This window comes from Myotis lucifugus, unplaced genomic scaffold, assembly GCF_000147115.1.
Source record: "Myotis lucifugus unplaced genomic scaffold, Myoluc2.0 scaffold_37, whole genome shotgun sequence".
Taxonomy (NCBI): domain Eukaryota; kingdom Metazoa; phylum Chordata; class Mammalia; order Chiroptera; family Vespertilionidae; genus Myotis; species Myotis lucifugus.
The window spans coordinates 7,664,834-7,683,823 of record NW_005871085.1 but is presented as its reverse complement, the minus strand read 5'-3'; the positions used below and the strand labels follow the sequence as shown (position 1 = coordinate 7,683,823).

At 58.3% G+C, this 18,990-nt stretch overlaps 1 protein-coding gene across 1 annotated transcript in view; it reads left to right on the top strand.

The window, feature by feature from the left end:
• LRP8 (LDL receptor related protein 8) overlaps nt 1–18,990 on the top strand; it is a 74,727-nt gene that overhangs the window by 31,590 nt on the left and 24,147 nt on the right. Inside the window, exons 4-7 of the mRNA XM_023752826.1 lie at nt 4,057–4,179; nt 11,299–11,427; nt 14,462–14,839; nt 15,675–15,797. Of these exons, the coding sequence (XP_023608594.1) occupies nt 4,057–4,179; nt 11,299–11,427; nt 14,462–14,839; nt 15,675–15,797 (753 nt within the window). The remainder of the gene's footprint in view (nt 1–4,056; nt 4,180–11,298; nt 11,428–14,461; nt 14,840–15,674; nt 15,798–18,990) is intronic.

The following is an 18,990-nucleotide window of genomic DNA, read 5'->3' as shown; positions in this document are numbered from 1 at the left end:
CGGCCAAGCTCATAGAGGCCTTCGAGGCTCTGACACGACAGAGCCCTGTGATTGCCAAGAGGAAGCCACACCAAGCAGTTCCGCCTGGCAGCCCAGGCTGATCTCTGTTTTGAAGCCCCCTGTATGCACGGGGCTGTGGGATGAGCGTGGGAGGGAATAACAGTGTGAAGGATGCATATTGTCTCGGGAAGGATGCCTCTGGGGGTGGGTGCTGGCAGGTGCTGAGTGAGCATAATAATTTCACAAGATCATAGACTCTGGGTACAGAGAGGGGCTTCAGATGCAGTCGGCACCACACCTCCACTTCCATATGAGGAGATAGGCCTCGTCTGTGACTGATGGGCCCATGTCACACCCACAGCTGGGGCTGCTGGCTCCACACCCCGCAAACTTGCGCCTTTATGCTTTCAGTTTATGCACTGGCACCACCCTTAGCCCACTCACCAACAAGCCTGTGTGGTGAAGCAGGGAGATTATCCCCGAATGCAGATGAAGAAAGTGAGGCCCAGCCCTGGCCGGTTTGGCTCAGTGGATAGAGCATCGGCCTGTGGACTAAAGGGTCCCGGGTTCGGTTCCGGTCAAGGGAACATGCCTGGGTTGTGGGCTCGATCCCCAGTGGGGGGCATGCAGGAGGCAGCCGATCAATGATTTTCTCTCATCATTGATGTTTCTATCTCTCTCTCCCTCTCCCTTCCTCTCTGAAATAAAAAAACATATTAGAAAGAAAGCAAGAAAGAAAGAAAGAAAGGAAGAAAGAAAGAAAGAAAGAAAGAAAGAAAGAAAGAAAGAAAGAAAGGGCTCAGAGAAGTTATATAACTTGCATGGACTGTCTGACACTTTCCTTGGCCAGTATTCTTGTTATAAACAGCCGTTCCCACTTCCTTTGTCCTGGATTTCCCATTCTCCCCCTTGGCCTGTGGAATCCCAAGCCCTTTGTGGCAGCTCATCTGTTGCCATGGCACCAGATTATGATGTCGCAGACCCTGGATGATTACATACTGCTCCTGGGCTGTGGAGTACAGGGACCCACAGAGGTGGGCATTGTCCAAGGGGCGACTGGCATGGAGGGACATGAATCCCTGGAAACAGGGAGCCACGGCCTCCCGCCCAGCTGGGGAATCACCCCGGGAGCTGGAGCCAAGGCGGCCACGGCCAAGAGAGCGGGGGCTGGCATGGCTTGTCCGACACCTCGGAAGACTGCCCAGCCCTCATCGCTTGGCAGTGCTGATGCAGCCTCTTGACGAGGGGCTGTCGGCTCACTTCCCTGGACAGCCGGCACCGGGCGCTTGCTCGGGTCCCCCAGGGGAGCCTTTTGCCTCCTCTGTGTCCGTGCTGCACGGGAAGCCACCGTCCCCACTTGCCCAGAACGGGGAGGAACTGGCCCAGGTCACCCGGGGAGGAGGTGGCCGTGCCAGGATTCAGTCTCCGCTCTGACTCCAAATCCTTCCACGTTGTTACACTTCAGACAGGCCCATCAAGGTGGTTTAGTCTGGTCCCCGACCTAAAGTGGCAGGTTGCCCGCCTCCGTTTCCCCAGGACAGCCCACGAGCAGAGCACCCGTTGACATTGCCCAGGTTCATTCTGCTCACACTTATGGGCACAATCCAGGAGAACACCTCATGCAGGCACCTCCTGGCTATGTTGATCTGCCTGGACCGGTGGCTCCTGGAACCCAGTCACACTGCACTTGCCACTCCGGAGTCCTCATTCTTAGCCTGTATCGCTGAGATGGCCGAGGGCCTTCGTGGAGGGAGCCTACGCTTTGGCAGCTGCCACATGGAATTGAAATCCCACTTCTGCCACCACCACCCTCACCTCTTTGAGCCTCAATTTCCTCTCGTGTAAAATGGGATTAACAGCAGCTACCAGGGCATCTGACTGGGAGGTCAAACTGTGGCCCTGCTTCCACCCACATGTGACCTTGGGCGTGTAACTTAGCACCCCTGGGTTTCCCATGCGTCGAGCGGGACATAGGGCCCCTTGTCGTGGGGTTTCCTGGGAAAGTGCCTCGCACGGGGACTGGCACACGGGACACACTCAGGGAATGTAGGACAGGAATGTTTCTCTCTTAGATGCTGAGCTTCTGGTGGAGAAACACTCTGCTGTCCCCGCTGGGAATGCCCAGGTGCTGTGGTCATCACTGTCCTTATTTCAGGTGATTATGGGCCATGATTTACCTAGCGGTGGTATTGATATCGGTGACCTCCCACGCCCCGGGTGCAGGGCTCGGAGGGCTGCGCAGGCTCCTGGCCTGGAGTCAGGACGCTGGTTCTGGTCCCTGCCTTGCTGTTTCCCTGGGCTGACCCCGTCTCTGAGCCTCAGGCTCCCCATCTGTAGGTGGACTCTGATTCCTCTGGTTTCTTCTAGCCGTGCACAAAGGTGTTCTCCTATGGAAAGTGTGAAGAAAACATCCTAGCATGCAGATATACTGCAAGGATTCCACTGAAAAGAGAGGCAGGCCCAGCCGGCGTGGCTCAGTGGTTGAGCGTCAACCTATGAACCAGGAGGTCACAGTTTGATTCCTGGTCAGGGCACATGCCTAGGTTGTGGGCTCGATCCCCAGTAGGGGGTGTGTAGGAGGCAGCTGATCAATGATTTTCTCTAATCATTGATGTTTCTATCTCCCTTTCCCTCTCTAATATAAATAAAGATATATATTTTTTAAAAAGAAAGGAGAGGCAGAAATAGGATGCATTCAGGAAACCCAGTCATGTTGCTCCAGAGGCAGCCCAAGGGCCTGTGGGAGAATGGACATAATCCAAGCTGGCCACTGGGAGGGAGCTTCTGGGGGGAGGGGGAGCCCTGGCCCAGGATGTGCGAGCAGAGGCTGGGCAGCTGTGCTCCCATCGGGCTGGAGCCCCCACTGAAAGCTACCCCGTCAGGCTGTGCTGAATGTGACAGCACCTACACTGGGGAGCATCAGGCCAGTGGAGAGACAGGGAGAAGAGCACCCCACTGGACCCCGTGTTCCTGTCCCAGTTCTGCTCCCAGCTGTGAGAGCTCAGCCTGCTACATCCCCCACGAGACCATGGAACACCCATTTCCTTTGCTTCTAATTAAGACTTCAGACCATGAAAACAGCAATAGCTGCTACTTATCGAGCATCTGTTATGTGCCAGGATCTCTGCTGCGTGTTCCTCATACATTACAACTTGCTTCCTTCTTCAGAGCCCTTTGCTCCTTCTTCCCATCCTATATAATAAAAGCCTAATATGCAAATAGACTGAATGGCAGAACAACCGGTCGCTATGACACACACTGACCACCAGGGGGAAGATGCTCAACGAAGGAGCTGCCCCCCCAGCATAGCGGTGGACATCCCCCAAGGGCTCCTGGACTGCAAGGGGGCACAGGCTGGGCTAAGGGACTCCACCCCCCCATGCATGATTTTCATGCACCGGGCCTCTAGTTATATAGATAAGAAAACAGAGGCTCAGAGGTTAACAACCCCAATGTCAGACAGATCAGAGGCAGAGCTGGGATTCAAACCCCGTGTGGAGGCCCTGGAAGCACCCTAGGGACAGAGACTGATTTGGGTGTCTTGCCAGTAGATTCTCTTTCCACCACTCTGAACAGAGGATATCTCATTAATCTTGTCATAAAACAACCATTCACCTTTGATTTATTATCACCAGCTTCTGGTGCTTACAGACGAGGCCTTGACTTTGGTCTGGTTGGGGGAGCAGGTACAGGGACTGAGAACTGGCGGAAGGGGCTAAAGCATCTGCCCTAGGTGATCACGGAAGACTTGCTGGAGGCTGTGACAGTGGAACTAGACTTTGGGGGAAGAGAGAGGTGTGACAGGGAACAGGCATGCCCTTGGTGGATGGATCCTGTCACACTTGTTGGACTTCGCTCTGAATTTGGAGGGCAGGACAGGTGTCACCGGTCTCCCTCTGGTGCTCGGTAAAAGCCTTTCTCTCCTGTTCTCTCCCCTCGGTCGATGGGGCTCCCTGTGACATAGGGGCCATGGAAGGCCAGGTGGCCCAGCACATTCTGTCCTAAAAAGGCCTCCTGTGCCCAGCAGGCCCCTCATGCTCTTCTCCTTCCCCACAGCCAAGAAGACCTGTATGGACACCGACTTCACCTGTGACAACGGCCACTGCATCCCCGAGCGGTGGAAGTGTGACGGCGAAGAGGAGTGTTCTGACGGCTCCGATGAGTTCCAGGCCACCTGCCGTGAGTCCCGTCCCTCGGGCTGCGGGAGGGGGCCTTGGGCTTCGGTTTCCTCATCAGATCTTCCTTGGTGGGAGGTTGGGAGGCTCAAGGAAGGTGATCTGTCAAACACAGCCCGGACTCACTTGGCGCTGTGCCCGCGGGGCTCCTGGCAAACGGCAGGTGAATCTAGTAGCCGGTGTCCAGCATCCCGCTCCGGGCTGTCTTCACAGCTCCCTGGCTCACTGGGCCCCGCTCCTGCAGTACCAGGCGCTTCTAAAAGAGCCCTCTGAGCCTTCTGCCCAGAAGTTGCCATAGCACATCCTCCAGCCCTGCGCGCCGCCCCCCCCCTCCCGCTGCCTCACTACCTTTTTGAGGACTCTAATCATAATTCTAATAATACTAACAACGGCTGGTGCTTGTGAAGCATGTATTGTGTGCCAGGCACTGTGCTGAGCTCTTTGTGTACATTAATTCCTCTTATCCCCACAGCAGCCTCATGAGGCAGGGACTGCCACTTTCTGAATTTTACCAAGGGGGACAGCGGGCTCAGAGAGGTTGAGTGACCTGCCTAAGGCTCCCCAGCCAGGACGTTGAGGCCTCAGTTCTTTCCTCTACCCTGGGCAGCTCTGCCCGGGTCCCGGCCTCCATGGCCGGCTGGCGGCAGCCCAGGCAGCAGGGTGAGTGGTTGGCAGAGCTGAGCCCCAGGCCTGCCCCACACTCAGGGCTTTGTCTCTCCGTGATTTCTTTTCCAGGCTCTAATCCTCAAAGCAAACTTACACCAGCAGGTCATTCTGTGACATTTGTTAAATTAAAAAGGGAGATGAGAAGGGGGCAGGGAAGGACCCAGTGGTCCTGGAGGCAGAGCTTCATCCGAGTGAGCCTGAGACAAAAGACGGGGGGCGGGGGGGGGATAAGCATGTGGAGGATGTGGGGCTGGGGGGAACTGCAATCACAGCCCCGCGTCCTGTTAGGGGTACAGTTGTCCCAGAGGCAGAGGCAGGGACAATGGAGGCCAGCGTCCCATCTAGTCCCATCGAGGGCTGAGCTAGTGATAACTGGGTTTCCTTGTCTCCTAGCAACAGAGCTACCAGTCTTGGAGTGAGAGAAAGAGAAAGGGGGAGAGAGAGTGAGAGCAAGAACAACCCAGCCTAAGACAGGGCCCCCAGCTCCCTTCCCTTTTGCCCTCACCTTCCCTGCATTGCCCCAAGCCTGATCCTTTCCTCACCCACCAGGCGCCAACCCCGGCGCTGTCCTGGGGGTGCCTTGGCAGGGGGCAGCCAGCTCATTGTCTTGAGCTTCAAAAGGAACAAAGCCCAGCCACACCCACTGTGACTCTCATCCTCAGGACAACCTTGGCAAGAGGGTGGGATGGACCCCCATTTAGAGAGAAGGAAATAGGCTGGAACAAGCTCACCCCTTGTACAAGGCCACCCAGCTAACAAGGGGCAGAGCCAGTGCCGCCCAGCGGCCGTGCAGCCTGTGCATGGTGCATGCGTTTGGGGAGGGGCTGTGGCCACAGGGGGCTTTTCCACCACTGCAGCCAGCCAGCTGGGCCACCCGCCCTCACGCCAGCAGTTACCCCGGATGCTGGGGCAGAGAGGGAGGGGAGAGCTGCATCACCGTTATTATCGGGATCTGTCTTGCTGCCTGAGAGCTGTGCTCCCCTCTCCCCACTTCTCTGGGTTGGTGTCCCTTTTCATCTTCCTCCTGCCACCGGGTCCTGCCCACCCTGCTGGCGCCCCTCCCTCACCCTGCCCTGCCCCGTGTCTCTGTCTTTGTCTTTTTTGCCCACTTAGCACTTGCTGCCTTCCCACCCCGGGCCTGCTTCGCACCCAGCTCTGAGGCAGTTACTGGCGGCCCAGAGCGGTGGAGGGCTTTGCTTCCAAGATGCTCAGGTTGTCGTGGCTGGTCTGCCTCCCGTGACGACAGGCTCCACAGGCTCCCTGAGGCTTGAGAGAGCACCCATGGGAGCGTAGCCAAGGCTGCGTCCAGGGAGGGAGGAGCCCAGCTCTCTGGGTCCTCCCAGTGATTACTGTGAGGTCCTCTGTGGGCCCTGGTTTCTCACATCCCAGAATTCCCAAAACTGTGATCCTAAGATTCCTAGACTCAGGATTCTGAGATACTTTCTCCTTTGCCTGTGCCCAGCTGGGACACGAGCTCAGGACCCCACTTCCGGCCTAGAGTTGCATGGTCAGAGGTGGACAGGCCTACGGGCAGGGAGGACTGCCTGGAGGAGGTGAGGCAGGGGGGACCTCAAGAGTCAGGCAGCATTGGAAGACCTGGTAGCAGGCTTCCTGACTGAACAAGAACCCCAGAGCCAACCCGCTGCCCATTGAATTGGTGTTGTCATAGCAACCTTCACAGCCTACCAGGTTTCTGGGGATTGTGCCAGCTCCCAGGATGGAGCCCCTCCCCACCCCCAAAGAAGGATTATAGGCAATAGTAAAGTGTGGTGAGTACTACGGTGTTTGATATATTTGGGTTCAGGTCCTCTAACCTGTGAGGCCTCAGGCAAATTGCCCAATCTCCCTGGACCTCAGCTTATTCAGCTTTAAAATGGGGGTAATGGTATCTGCCTTGCAGGGGATGTGAGGATCAAATGGAAAACTGCTCGCAAAGTGTCAGTGCTGCAGTAACGGGCAGTGTTACTTTCATTATTATATTTTTACTTCAGGCCCTCTCCCTCACATACCCCAGTTTAAAATCTGAGAATAGTATAAGTGAGGGGGGTTGCATCGAGAGGGTAAGGGATCTGGGAGCAGCCCCCATTCCTGCATTCCTCCACGACGACTGGGGTTTCGCCCAGCTCTCTTTCCTCTGGTTCTGGATTGTCTGTCACACGCAGCCAGGAGTCACAGTGGGAAAGCCTGGGACATTTGCCTAATGAAAGTAGCGTGGCAGCTCTAATTATAGCGCACTTGATTGGGGACGGCTCAGACCCACCTTCAGGCATCTGGAGGGGCGGGAGGTGGGGAGTTTGGTTCAAGGTGAATGAGTTGCAGTTCTTGGTGCTGCTTATTGAAAATGAGGGTTTATGCATGAATCTTAGAACCTTTCCACCTGGAAGCAGACCTCACTGATTAACCAAGAGTACCTTCCTATCTATACTAATAAAAGCTGAATATGCTAATTAGCCCTTTGCCCCCGTGGGAAGGAGCTGCTGCAACCACCCCTTCTGCACCGGCAGCAGCTGGACACTGAACGCTCCCAGGGCCCGAACTCTGGTCCCCTTGGAGCCGGCAGTCCCCACTTGGAGGTCGGCTGCCCTTGAGCCTCATGTGACCTGACACACACACATGCTGGCTCAATAAGCAGCCACCAAGTGCTTTCATTCTTTTATTCAACAGACATTTCCCTTTTTATTAATTTGCGAGCTTATGAATTAGAGAACGTACCCGCGGGTTTGGATTTCTGGGGCAGATTCTCTGGGAATGTGTAAATGCCCGCAGCCTCTCCAGCGTGCAGTTGGGCCCTCGCCAGCTGTGCAGGATTCCCCACGTCCGAGAAGGCGGGTCCCTCGCTCCTGCCTCTCAGAACCTGGGGATACTTGACCAGCAGGCCGAGGGCTTCCCTCAGGCATCCGTCTCAGGGAGACAGAGGCAGGCACCTGTGTTCTGGGCTGGGGGCCGGGGGCCGGGGGGCTGACCGTGGTGGGCCATGGTAATGTGCATCCCCAGGGGGGAGACCAGGGCCCTCCCAGCCCATTGCATTTGCATTTTATGGACTAAAACAAGGGCCATTCTTTTTGAGCTTAGAGTTTCTTGCAGGTCCTGAGAGTAGGCATTTCCGTTTCCCCATTTAAACCACCCACCAAATCTAGAAGACTGTGTAATCCCGTTTTCAGACAAGAGGAGCCAGTGTGCGGAGAGGTTAAGCGATTTGCTGAAGGAACTCGAAAGCCCAGGCTCTGTCGCCCACCTCATGCTCCCCAAGGCCTTTGGCTTCAGTCCTCCTGAAAGTGGGCGTCGGGCGGGCACCTGCCATCTTGCAGACCCTGCCTGAGCTGAGGCCCCTCGAGCCTCCTTCCTTCAGCACCCTCTCCACCCCAGGGATGCCGGGGAGACTGACAGGGGTGGGAACCCAAGGGGCCTGCTTTCTCTTGTGATCAAGTGCAAAAAAGTCAAGCAGTGCGTTTGGAGGTGCATCCTGGGATGGAAGCCCAGCTCTGCTCTCACTGCAAGACTTACCCTCCCCAGGCTTTGCTCTCCTCGTTCGGAAGATGAAGGTAATGACAGTGCCCCTCATAAGCAGACCTGCACTTCCCAAGGCCTGCAGCGAGAGGCCTGGCCCAGGAGCCCGGAGAGCAGGGGGCAGAGCCACATCACAGCAGAGACAGGGCGGTTCCGGGAGAGACGGGCCGTTGGAACAGCCGGCATCCCGTAGCCTCAGCAGGTCCCTTCCCCTCTCGGACCTCTGTCTCCTGTGGCTCTAACGGCTGCTCCTCCATGTGACGGCCATGACCCCTGGAGCCTGGCATTCCAGCACGGCGCCTTGGCGCTCTGAGGGCAGGAGGGCTGCTGTCAGGCGCTGCCGAGTCCTCGAGAGCCTATAATTAGAGCTGTCTATTTAGGGACACGGCAAATGTCTTATTAATTATAAAGAAAGGAAGCGGACGGATTGTTTAATCATTGTCCTTGCTGAAAGGTTATGCAATTAACTGTATAAATATTCATTAAAAGTTCAAGCGGCTGCCTGCTGCCCTGGGGTCTGCAGGACCAAGCCCCAGAGGGGGTGCGGGTGGTCGAGGGACCTTCCAGCACCTGGGATGTGGGGCAGAGTCTGGAGCTGTTCTGAGCCCCTTCCCCACCCGCAGGAGCCTGTGGGGGTTGATGGGAAGGGTAACCTGGACTCTGCTTCTCGCCGCTGTGCGTTTTGGCCATTACTTGGTCTCTCTGAGCCTCCGTTTCCTCATCTGTGACATAGGATGAGGGACCACTACCCTGTTCCACTCCATGGGCAATGCTGACATGACCATTTCTATGAATGGTGCCCCTGGAGTTCACACTCACAGCCTGCAGGGCCTGCTTACCTGGCAGGTGAGGGTAAGGGTGAAATGGGGAATCGTCAAATGCTCAGCGTGGAACAGGCCGACACACTGCAGGTGCCCAGTGCGCCTGACTTCCTTCCAGCTCCCCAGTGAGGTGGTTTCCTGAGGCCTGGCTCAGGGACATACGGTCGCCTTGTCCCTCCACCCCATTGCTCTCTCCGGGCTTGCAAACATATAGAACATCGCTATCATTTTTCTGGGAGTGAATTTAAAAGAGATGAAATATCCTATATCTTTTGAACTTGCAGAATGATAACCTGGGGGTTTCCCAAGGGGTGCATGGGAATCACTGGGGTGGGGGATTTGCTAAAATGCAGATTCCTGACTCTGCCCTCGAAGGCTGGATTCAGTCTACTATGGGCTGGAGTATTTCCAACAGCCACCACACCCTCATCCCTTAGTCAGGACGCTGGGAAATGCCGGTCAGCCCCAGCTCCCTGTGTTCTGATGGGCCCCGAAGGGGAAGTGCTTACTGAGGGCCCACAGTGTGTCAGTGATAGAGGTGCCCCCTCCCAAATCCCAGGCCCCTCACCACCCGCACTGCAGCCCCAAGGCCGCCCCAGACTCGACACAACAGTCACTTGTTAAGGGAAATGTCTGTAACATGAATCCTGTATTCCCAATGGGTTGCCTTGTCGTCCATGAAATGTCGTCCTAGGGATAACTTCAGGGTCCATACTGGGGGCCAAGGAACTCCTCTCTCATGGCACAGTAGTGTTTGGAGGCCAGGACTCAGACTCCTGCGCCCCCACCCCGTCTTGTCTGTGCCCTTTTCTCCAGCCCTTGTGGCCTCAGCCCAGCTATGGAAGTAAGAAGAGAACGAACTGGTCTGGGATCAGAGAGAAGCGTGAGGGTCAGGCAACAGTCACCCACTGCTTCCCAGTGCAGTGGACTGTCCGGCTGCAGGCACCAGACACAGCTGACGCTGAGTCCTCACTCCGTTCTTAACCAGCTGTGTGATCGCCGCAGTTGCTGGGGCAGAGCAGCGCTCGGTAGATACTCGCTGAGAGAATAAACCAGTCCTCCTGGGTTACCCGTGAATGAGTATCATTAGTGCACTCTAGGCTGGGCAGGCCAGTCCTAAGTTCTTCCCAGACATGACCTTAGTCCTCATAACAACCCTATGTGGTAAGGAATAGTATTATCCCCACTTCAATGGCACAGAGATGAGGATTACTGGCTAAGGTAGCTAGTCAGTGAGCGGCCGAGCTAGGATTTGAACCCAGGCAGCCAGGCTCCAGAGCCCAGGCCCTTGATGTCTGTGCCACAAGATAATCCTCCCCCTGCTGAGTTTCTGTGAAGACGAAGACTATGCCTGGCACATCCTAGAGACCACTGTGTTCAGGAGCCGCCGCCAAGGTCTCAGAGGCGTCTGCCTTGGCTGGGTCTGCCCCGTGGGTCACCCTGAGATGCTCAGGATGAACGCCATCCCCAGCCCCATCAGGGTTCTCATTCTTTCTTCCAAATTGAGAATCAAGCCTGGGGCTTCGGGCCCCTGACTGAGTCAGCCTCTGATTGCAGCTGCAGTAATTATAGCTGTGTGGTCCCGCTGGGCCCTGCCACAGGCGGCTGCTCTCAGCAGCGGCTCCCACCATTGCCAGGAGAGCGCGTTGGAGGGGGCGAGTTGTATGGCGGGTGGAGGGGGGGGCTGTTGAGGCCTTCGTGAACCCTTCAGATCTGCAGGTTCGGATCAATGAGGCACTGAGACCCAAACGGGGCATGTCTTGCCCCAGGACACAGCTGGGAAATGGCAGAGATACTTGCAGGGCATGGAGCTCCGTGTTGCTGGAGCTTAAAGGGGAGGTTTGGACCCAGGGGAGGTGGGGCCGTCAAAGCAGGCGGGAGTTGGCCGGATCAAGGAGGCTTGATCACCAGGGACGAGGGGGGCATGAGACAGAGTTAGGTAGGGGCCATGGTGGAGTCAGATACAGGATTCAGAAAGTCTTCAGGACAGACAGGGGCTTCTCAGATGAAGACACCAGACACACGAAACAGGAAGGCGTTGGTGGATTCCCAGGGCCTCAGGCCAGATGGTTGGCACTAGGCCCTGTGTCCTCCTTGGCCAACCCATGCACATGTGTCTGTCTCCACAGCCAAGCAGGTGTGTCCTGCAGAGAAGCTGAGCTGTGGACCCACCAGCCACAAGTGTGTGCCCGCCTCGTGGCGCTGCGACGGGGAGAAGGACTGCGAGAGTGGAGCGGACGAGGCTGGCTGTGCCACCTGTGAGTCGGGGTGGGCTCCCTCGGGTCTGCGCTGCACGGCCAGGCAGCCCCCGGGGGCGTGGTCGGTGGAAGGAAAGGGTGACGATCAGGACACTAGTGATGGCCAGGCACTTTGGAGACACTGTTTTCTTTCATCCTCACAACCACCTCACAAGCAGTCATTATCATTCCCATTTTATGGGTGAGGAAACTGAGGCTCAGACAAGTGAGGAAAAGTACTCAAGGCTGAGTGCTGGCACTGAGATTCAAGTTCAGGTCTGGACAGCAAAGCCCACGAGGTGTTTTCTTACCATGCCTGACATTTGCTCATCCATTCCATGTCTCTACCGGTCCCCGAGCAAGGGCAGGGAGAACAGATGGGATGCAGCAAGAAATGGTGGTGGCCTGGGCCAGGGCACTGGTAGTGTCCGGGGCGGGGGTGGGGAGAGGACAGATTCCTGAGGTGTGAAGGACTGTTGCTGAAATCTCAGATTCAAGCACAACGTCACAGGGCAGAGAGGACGTTCCCAGCGGCCTCGGCAGGGACAGATGGAAGTGGTCACTGGGACAGTTCCACATCACTGAGCTTCAAACACAGATTATCTCCACCCCAGGGAGCAGGCCAGCAGGGCCGAGGCCAGTGGGGAGCGTGGCTGGGCTGCACTCGTTTCAATTTGATGGGCTCCTACTGTGTGCAAGGCCTGAGCCAGGCTCCGGAAGGGACAAGAGGCGCGTCCTACACAGTCCTCTCTGGGGCTCATGACTAATGGGGGGGGGGGGGGGGGACAGACCGGCTGTCAATGACCAGGCTGTGAGGCTGGGTGGTCACTCGGGAGCTTTTGCCAGGCATGTGCCCACCACCGTCTTCCACCCCACTCCCTACACCAACCTCTGTGTCTGCATCTTACCCACCCTTCCTGGCGCAGGGGAAATGCCCTGTCCTCTGGGGGCTTCTGAGTCGCAGCTCTCTGAGATTCTACGTCTCGGGTATGTGCCTGAAGCAGGAAGCAGCTGGGTATGGGGGAGATCCTGACGGGGGCCAGCAGTGTCAAAGCCCCAATGATGGCATTGGCTCTTTTCTCCTTTGTGGGACCTCATCGCCCATGAGAATCCTCTCCCCTTCGCACCCCCACAATCAGGTGCTTCCTCGGTCATGAAGGCCATCAGCCACTATTGCAGGGGTGGGAACAGCTCTAACCAGAGCCTGGCATGCGGTAGCAGGAAAGTTCCATTAATCATAGCAGACAGGGGTGTTAGATGGTTTTAGTGGGCTTCTCTGCTACAGCTCCCAACCTGGGAAAAGGAACAAGAATGCTTCCCCCCTCCTGTCCCCTAGAGTTTCCTCCATTTGTGAATGCTGTGAGTGGGTCTCTGGGCACAGGCCTGAGAATACAGATCTTAAAGTGGCTGTCCGCTTCAAAACGTTGGAGAGAATTCACTATAGAGAAGGACTTCCTTCCAGAACTCTGAACAACGTGAGTCCTCGCTCCCTGGACATGTACACGCCGAGTCTGGACAGGAAGGAGTGCAGCTAATCTAGGCATCAGCATAATCGTGAGGGGCAGACAGCACAGGGTGACATGTGCTTTTCCCACCAAAGCACCAACATCCCAAAAGCCTAGAAGGGAAAAAATGCTTCTGTCAGAAACTTGACAGAACTGTCAGCAACATGTGACTTGAGCTGCCTACATTGTGAAACTGAAGGCATTGTTCTATTTTATATTCAATAACAAAGAAAAAAAAATCAGAAAATAAAAACAGACTCTTGGCGCCCCCATGTGGAGTGATCTGGTGCTACCACCCCGTTACCTGCAGCCACAGCCAAGCCCCACCTCAGCCCCCCAGCTTGTTCTTGGCCTCTCTGTGTAAGGAATGAAGGAGGCAAGGAGGTCGCTGCTCCGACACCAGCTTACACTCCAGGAGAAAACCAGAGTAGGAAGGAAGAGCCCCAAACCCGAGTCCTGTTTCCCTCGTCACCCTGGACCGTGTGACCCTGAGAAAATTGCTCCCCTCTCTGGCCTTAGTTTCCCCGTCTGTAAACTGGAAACTGGGCTGGTGATCTCTAAGGCCCTCCCAGCCTCTCAGCTCAGAGCAGCCCACTAGAGAGGGAAAGCCCAGGACCCCAGGCAGGGCCAGTGACCTTTGCCCTTAACTACTGCACACCCCTAAATGAGCCCTCGCACCCATCCACAACACACCCACCCACTGCAGGGAGCCCTGGGCCAGGCCCTCAGCACCATGCTGGGCTGGTCTCAGAGCCAGTGCCATGCAGTGTGTGGTCCTGGGGCCGTGGAGAAGGATGTGAGACCCAGACACCTGAGCATGATGTGAAAGGCAGCGGCAGGAGAGCAGGAGGGGGGCTTCCCGAGCAGGGAGTGTGTTAGGAGAGAGGTGGCATTTGGGCCCTCGTCCGATGAGAACCCATCTCTGTAAAGTGTAGAGACAGTGGTGGGCAACGTATATAGCAGCCGATGCAACAGCTGGAGCCAAAGCCCAGAGGTGGAACGTGCGCAAAAGGTCTAGCATGATCAGAGCAGGGTGTGTGCTAGAGTGAAGGAGGCCATGGCCCAGCGCAGGGGCTCCGTGCTCGTGGCCGTGGGTGCCAGGCCCGGAGACGCAGATGGTGCAGTACCGGCCATGGGAGGGTGGCGGGAACCCGAGCTGCTGAGCCGTGCCGCAAGGAAACAGCCCAGACCCAGTTCCCTGGAAGGGTCGGTGCCATGTTACATAGCATTTCCTGGGAACATCACGAAGGCCTGCAGGTGGCGCTCTGCAGCTTTAGAGACCCTCCTAGCGCCAGGGTCCAGCGGGCAGTGAGGCTGGGAGGCTCCGGGAGGGAGAGTGTGTTACACACACACACACACACACACACACGCACCCGCAAGTACCTGGATTGGAAGCCCCCTTTGCTGTCCCTGGCGTGCACGTCCACCATTCAGCCCCCAGCAGGGCTCCCTCTGGCCCAGGGGTGAGGGTCCGGCCCCTGCAGCAGGACCCGCGGCCGGGTGTCCGGGGACGGGGTTCGGCGGGCCGACCGGCTGTCTGTCCCGCGCAGTGTGCGCCCCGCACGAGTTCCAGTGCGGCAACCGCTCGTGCCTGGCCGCCGTGTTCGTGTGCGACGGCGACGACGACTGCGGCGACGGCAGCGACGAGCGCGGCTGCGCCGACCCGGCCTGCGGGCCCCGCGAGTTCCGCTGCGGCGAAGGCAGCGCCTGCGTCCCCGAGCGCTGGGTCTGCGACCGCCAGTTCGACTGCCGGGACCTCTCGGACGAGGCGGCCGAGCTCTGCGGCCGCGCGCGCCCGGGGAACGCGACCGCGCCCGCCGCCTGCGCCGCCGCCCACTTCGCCTGCCGCAGCGGCGAGTGCGTGCACCTGGGCTGGCGCTGCGACGGCGACCGCGACTGCAAGGACCAGTCCGACGAGGCTGACTGCCGTAAGCGCCCTCCTCCGCGCGGCCCCCGGGGTGCGCGGCCGCCCCCCTGCCCGCCCGGATCGCCCTGCTTGACGGCGGCGGGGCCCGAGCTGGGCGAAGCAGAGCGACCTGAGTTCACGTGGCTCCTAAGCTGCGGAGCTCGGGTCTGACTCCCGAGGTCACGGGTCTTCGGGGTCCCTGTGCCCTGGGATGATGCCCTCCCCGTCGCACCTCCCACCCTGCCCTTTTCAGCCCCAGGCAGTGGGTGCGCTCGGGAACTCCGCCGCCCTCCTACCTGCTGGGCCTGCTCTCCGGAGTCCTCCCCGCCGAGCTGGGTCTCCCCTGGCCGCCCACAGGCCCCCCAGCTGCCTTCTCTTAGAACACAGCCCACGCTGTGCTCCACAACCTGCCTCCGCACCCCGACCTCCTAGGCCTAGGGGGCGGGGAAGCGCTTAGTAGGCTCTGGGTTCTCATGCCTGGTACGCGAGGGCACACAGTGGTGCTCAGAAGGGTTTGCTGAAGGGATGAAGTCATTAAGAGATGAGCACCAACACTGAAAGGGCCCGGTGTCCGCTGGGGAGGTAGCCCCAGGAGAGGCAGTAGAGGGAGAAACAGGAGACCTGAGTTTCAGTCCTGGCTCTGCCGCCAGAGTGCTGTGGGACCCCGGTGCGGCCTTCCCCTCTCTGAGCTTCAGTCTCCCGTCTGTACGCTGGCAGTGCCTTGGTCAGGTGTCCTTCGAGGTCGCCCGAGCTCAGCCACTGGTTCTGTGCTTGCCAGGGGTGGACAGGGAGGCGGGCAGGGGAGCCGTCCCAACACCGCACTGGCTCTGACCCTTTCCCTTGGCCTGTCCTGGCAGCACTGGGGACCTGCCGCGGAGACGAGTTCCAGTGTGGGGACGGAGCCTGTGTCCCTGCAGTCAAGCGCTGCAACCAGGAGCAGGACTGCCCAGACGGGAGTGACGAAGCTGGCTGCCTAACCGGTGCGTGCGGTCGGAGCAGAGGGGCAGCATCCTCCACGAGCGCCCTGGGCTCTCCCCAACTCCAGCGGGGAGAGCAGAGTTGGCAGCTGCCTCCCCTTGGTCCCCGAGATGCACCTTCCCCCGAGCATTGTCTGCCCCCACACCACCCTGACCCCCTCCCTGGGGTCCAAGTGGCGCCAGGACTAGATGTTTAAGGACTGCAGGAAAGGGCACTGCCGGAAGTCCAGCCCCACCATTTGTCCAGGTCCAAGTCTGCAAGTGGCTTTTCTCACTTGTTCCCAGACTGAGCAGAGGCTGTCCCTCCCCAGGGAGCCCCCTAATCCTCAGATGGCTCTTCTGGTTGTCATTCACCCCTGCAGGAGGAGAGGCCTAACCTGCTGGTCATCCCTCACCCCTGCAGGAGGAGAGGCCCTAACCTTCTGGTCATCCCTCACCCCTGCAGGAGGAGAGGCCCTAACCTGCTGGTCATCCGGGGAAGTGGGCAGTGAGGCAGCCTCCCCTCCCCAGGGCCCTGGACATAGGTCCCCCCAGGAGATGCTCAGTCCAGCCCCTGGGGTGTGTTGAGCTGATGCTGTTCCCTCCCTGGGCCCTGGTACTGCAATATCAGGTACAGACCCCAGCCCTGCCCAGCCGCATGGCGCCTGGGCCTGATCAGCCTGGGGTCCCGCCCCGTGAGCAGAGCTCCCACCGGCCCTTCACTCAGCTGTCTGTCCTGGGCCACCCTCTGGAGACGCTGTGGCTGGAGCTCTGCTCACCCCCCTGGGCCCAGCCTAGCCCTCCCTGCCGAAGGCCTCACAGGAGCTGTCCACTCTCTTGTCTGGCCCAACAGAGTCCACATGTGAGGGTCCCCGCAGATTTCAGTGTAAGAGTGGCGAGTGCGTGGACGGCGGGAAAGTGTGTGATTCGCAGAGGGACTGCCGGGACTGGTCGGATGAGCCTCTGAAAGAGTGTGGTACAGTACCTGTCTGCACCCAACTGCCGGACTAACCCCCTCCACGCCCTCCTGGCAGCCAGGCCAAGGCCCTCGCCTGCCCCGGGCACCCGTTCCTCTCTGGCCCTCTCTCTGGCCCCCACTGTCCTGCGGCCTCTGACGGAGCTCCCTGCTTTGGGGGCCCTTGTCCTGCATCTCTATGAAGAGAACAGCCTCTCCTTCCCAGCCCAGCTGCTCATAGACATGCTTCCTCTCACAAACCCAGCTCTCCTCCTCCTTCCACATGCCGACCTCTGAGTGTGTGCTCACGCTGGAACCTTCTCTCTTACTCCGTGTTTCTGCCCTGCTGACCTGCAGGAGGCGAGGTGGGGAAGAGCAGGCAGGTGTCCATCTGGCTCAGGCCAGGCCTGGGTGAGGGCGGCATCATCCTGAGCCCTGAGGAGCTTAGACTTCCTGGGACCCAGACTCACAGGCTGGACTAGAGTGAGGAGCAGAAGGAGAGGGCGTCCTGATGGCTGGAGCTGTCAGGGGGGTTCCCAGGCTGAAAAGAGCAGGAGTCTGGGCTGCAGGTGGGTGGGCATCTCAGAGAACAGGCAGAAACCATTTCTGAGGTCAGGGGTTTGGACGGAGCCTCGATCAGTCCCTCCCTCCTTCCTGGCAGACCCATTGTCACCCAGCACCTCCCTCCAGGGCTCAGAGGAGCCTCATTCTCTGGAGCACCACAGGAATGAACAGCATGTTGCTGCCCCTGTGGACGATTTTAAAATTGATTTTGAAAGGAAGAGGAGCTGGGTGAAGGTCACAGCCTGCACCTGAGCTTGCAGGTGACAGACTACCTCCCCCCTCCCTGCAAGGCCCGGCCAAGAAAAGTCCCAGAAGATAGAGGAGGATAGGGGAGCAGGAGCAACTGAGCCTGCCCCGCCCCACCCCGCCCAGACTGGGAGCTAGCCAAGGGCCACTAACCCACTAAACTCTTCTCTCTCGTCTTTTGCATGACACGCCAAAGGGAAGTATGTACGCATGTGTTTGTGTCTCTGTGCTGGTGAGAGGCCAGTATCTGTATCCATGGCTCCTCCTCTGAGTCAGGCAAGGGAATTGCATCACGGACTCTGTGTGTGATCCCACGTCTGTGTGAGTGTGTCTGTGGAGTCCATGGGCCTGTCTGCCTCTGCACGTAAGCTGGCGAGTGTGTGCATGCCCGTGTGCACAGGTGTGTGCATGCCCGTGTGCGCAGGTGTGTGCATGTGCTGGGAAAGTGTCACTGCCCTTCCTTCCATGGGGGACCTGAGGGACCTGGCCCCCTCACCCCTCAAGTTCCCCGGAAGAATCACCTCCAGGCTAGATAGAACGGGGAAGGCCCAGAGGTTCCCTCCAGCCGCCACCTGGTGCTCACTTTCCAGGGAAGGGGGACAGGGACAGAAAGGGCCGCCACCCATTCTCACCCTGACCACCTCCGCCCTGGAGGACTCTGCTCTCCCGCTGCCCCTTTCCAAGCCATCCTACACCTGCCATTCCACCGGGGGCTCCTGTAAATACAAGTGTTGAGTTGCTGCTACCTGCAGAAGGAGAGAGGACGTGAGTGGGTGATGAGTGAGGCAGGGAGTGAGTGGGGAAACAAATGATTGGGTGGTGCTGAGGGAATACTGTGGTGTGGGAGAGGTCAGCGAGGGCTTGGAGTGACAGCAAGATTCCTGGGGGTGGTGCTCTACCGATATCACCCCAAAGGTACCATGGCTTAGCCCATGCAAAGGGGCTGGGGCTCCCAGGGCTGGGCCTGGTTGAGTCCCTCCTAGGCCTCCCCAGTCATAGGGTTGCTGTGGTCTTGTTCTTTCAGCTCTACCAGCATCTCAGGGAAACAGGAGGAGGCCCAGGGGTAAAGGGGAACATTCCCCAAGCATGGCTTAGGCTGGAGGTGGGGCACCACAGCTGTGCATGGCCTGGGGTAGGCAGCTCAAACCAGCTGTTTGCATGGTCACGGCTGGCTCCGCTCAGCTCTGCTTGGCGTGGCTGGAGTGGTGGTGCATGAGCCTGGAGGGCAGAGGGGTGGTGGCACCTTCCCTTGGCTTGCAGAATTAACCTTCTGTGATCCTAAAGCTCAGAAGATGCTGTGAGAACTTGTGAGCCTTGGTCCTGGCCTCCCTGACCTCCTCTAGGACCCTGCCAGAAGGTGATGAGGGAGTGGATGACCAGATGACCTCCTGGCATCCCTTCATCCTTTGCAGGAGTTGGTAATCCCAGGACCCGGCCTGTGGCTAAGCGTAG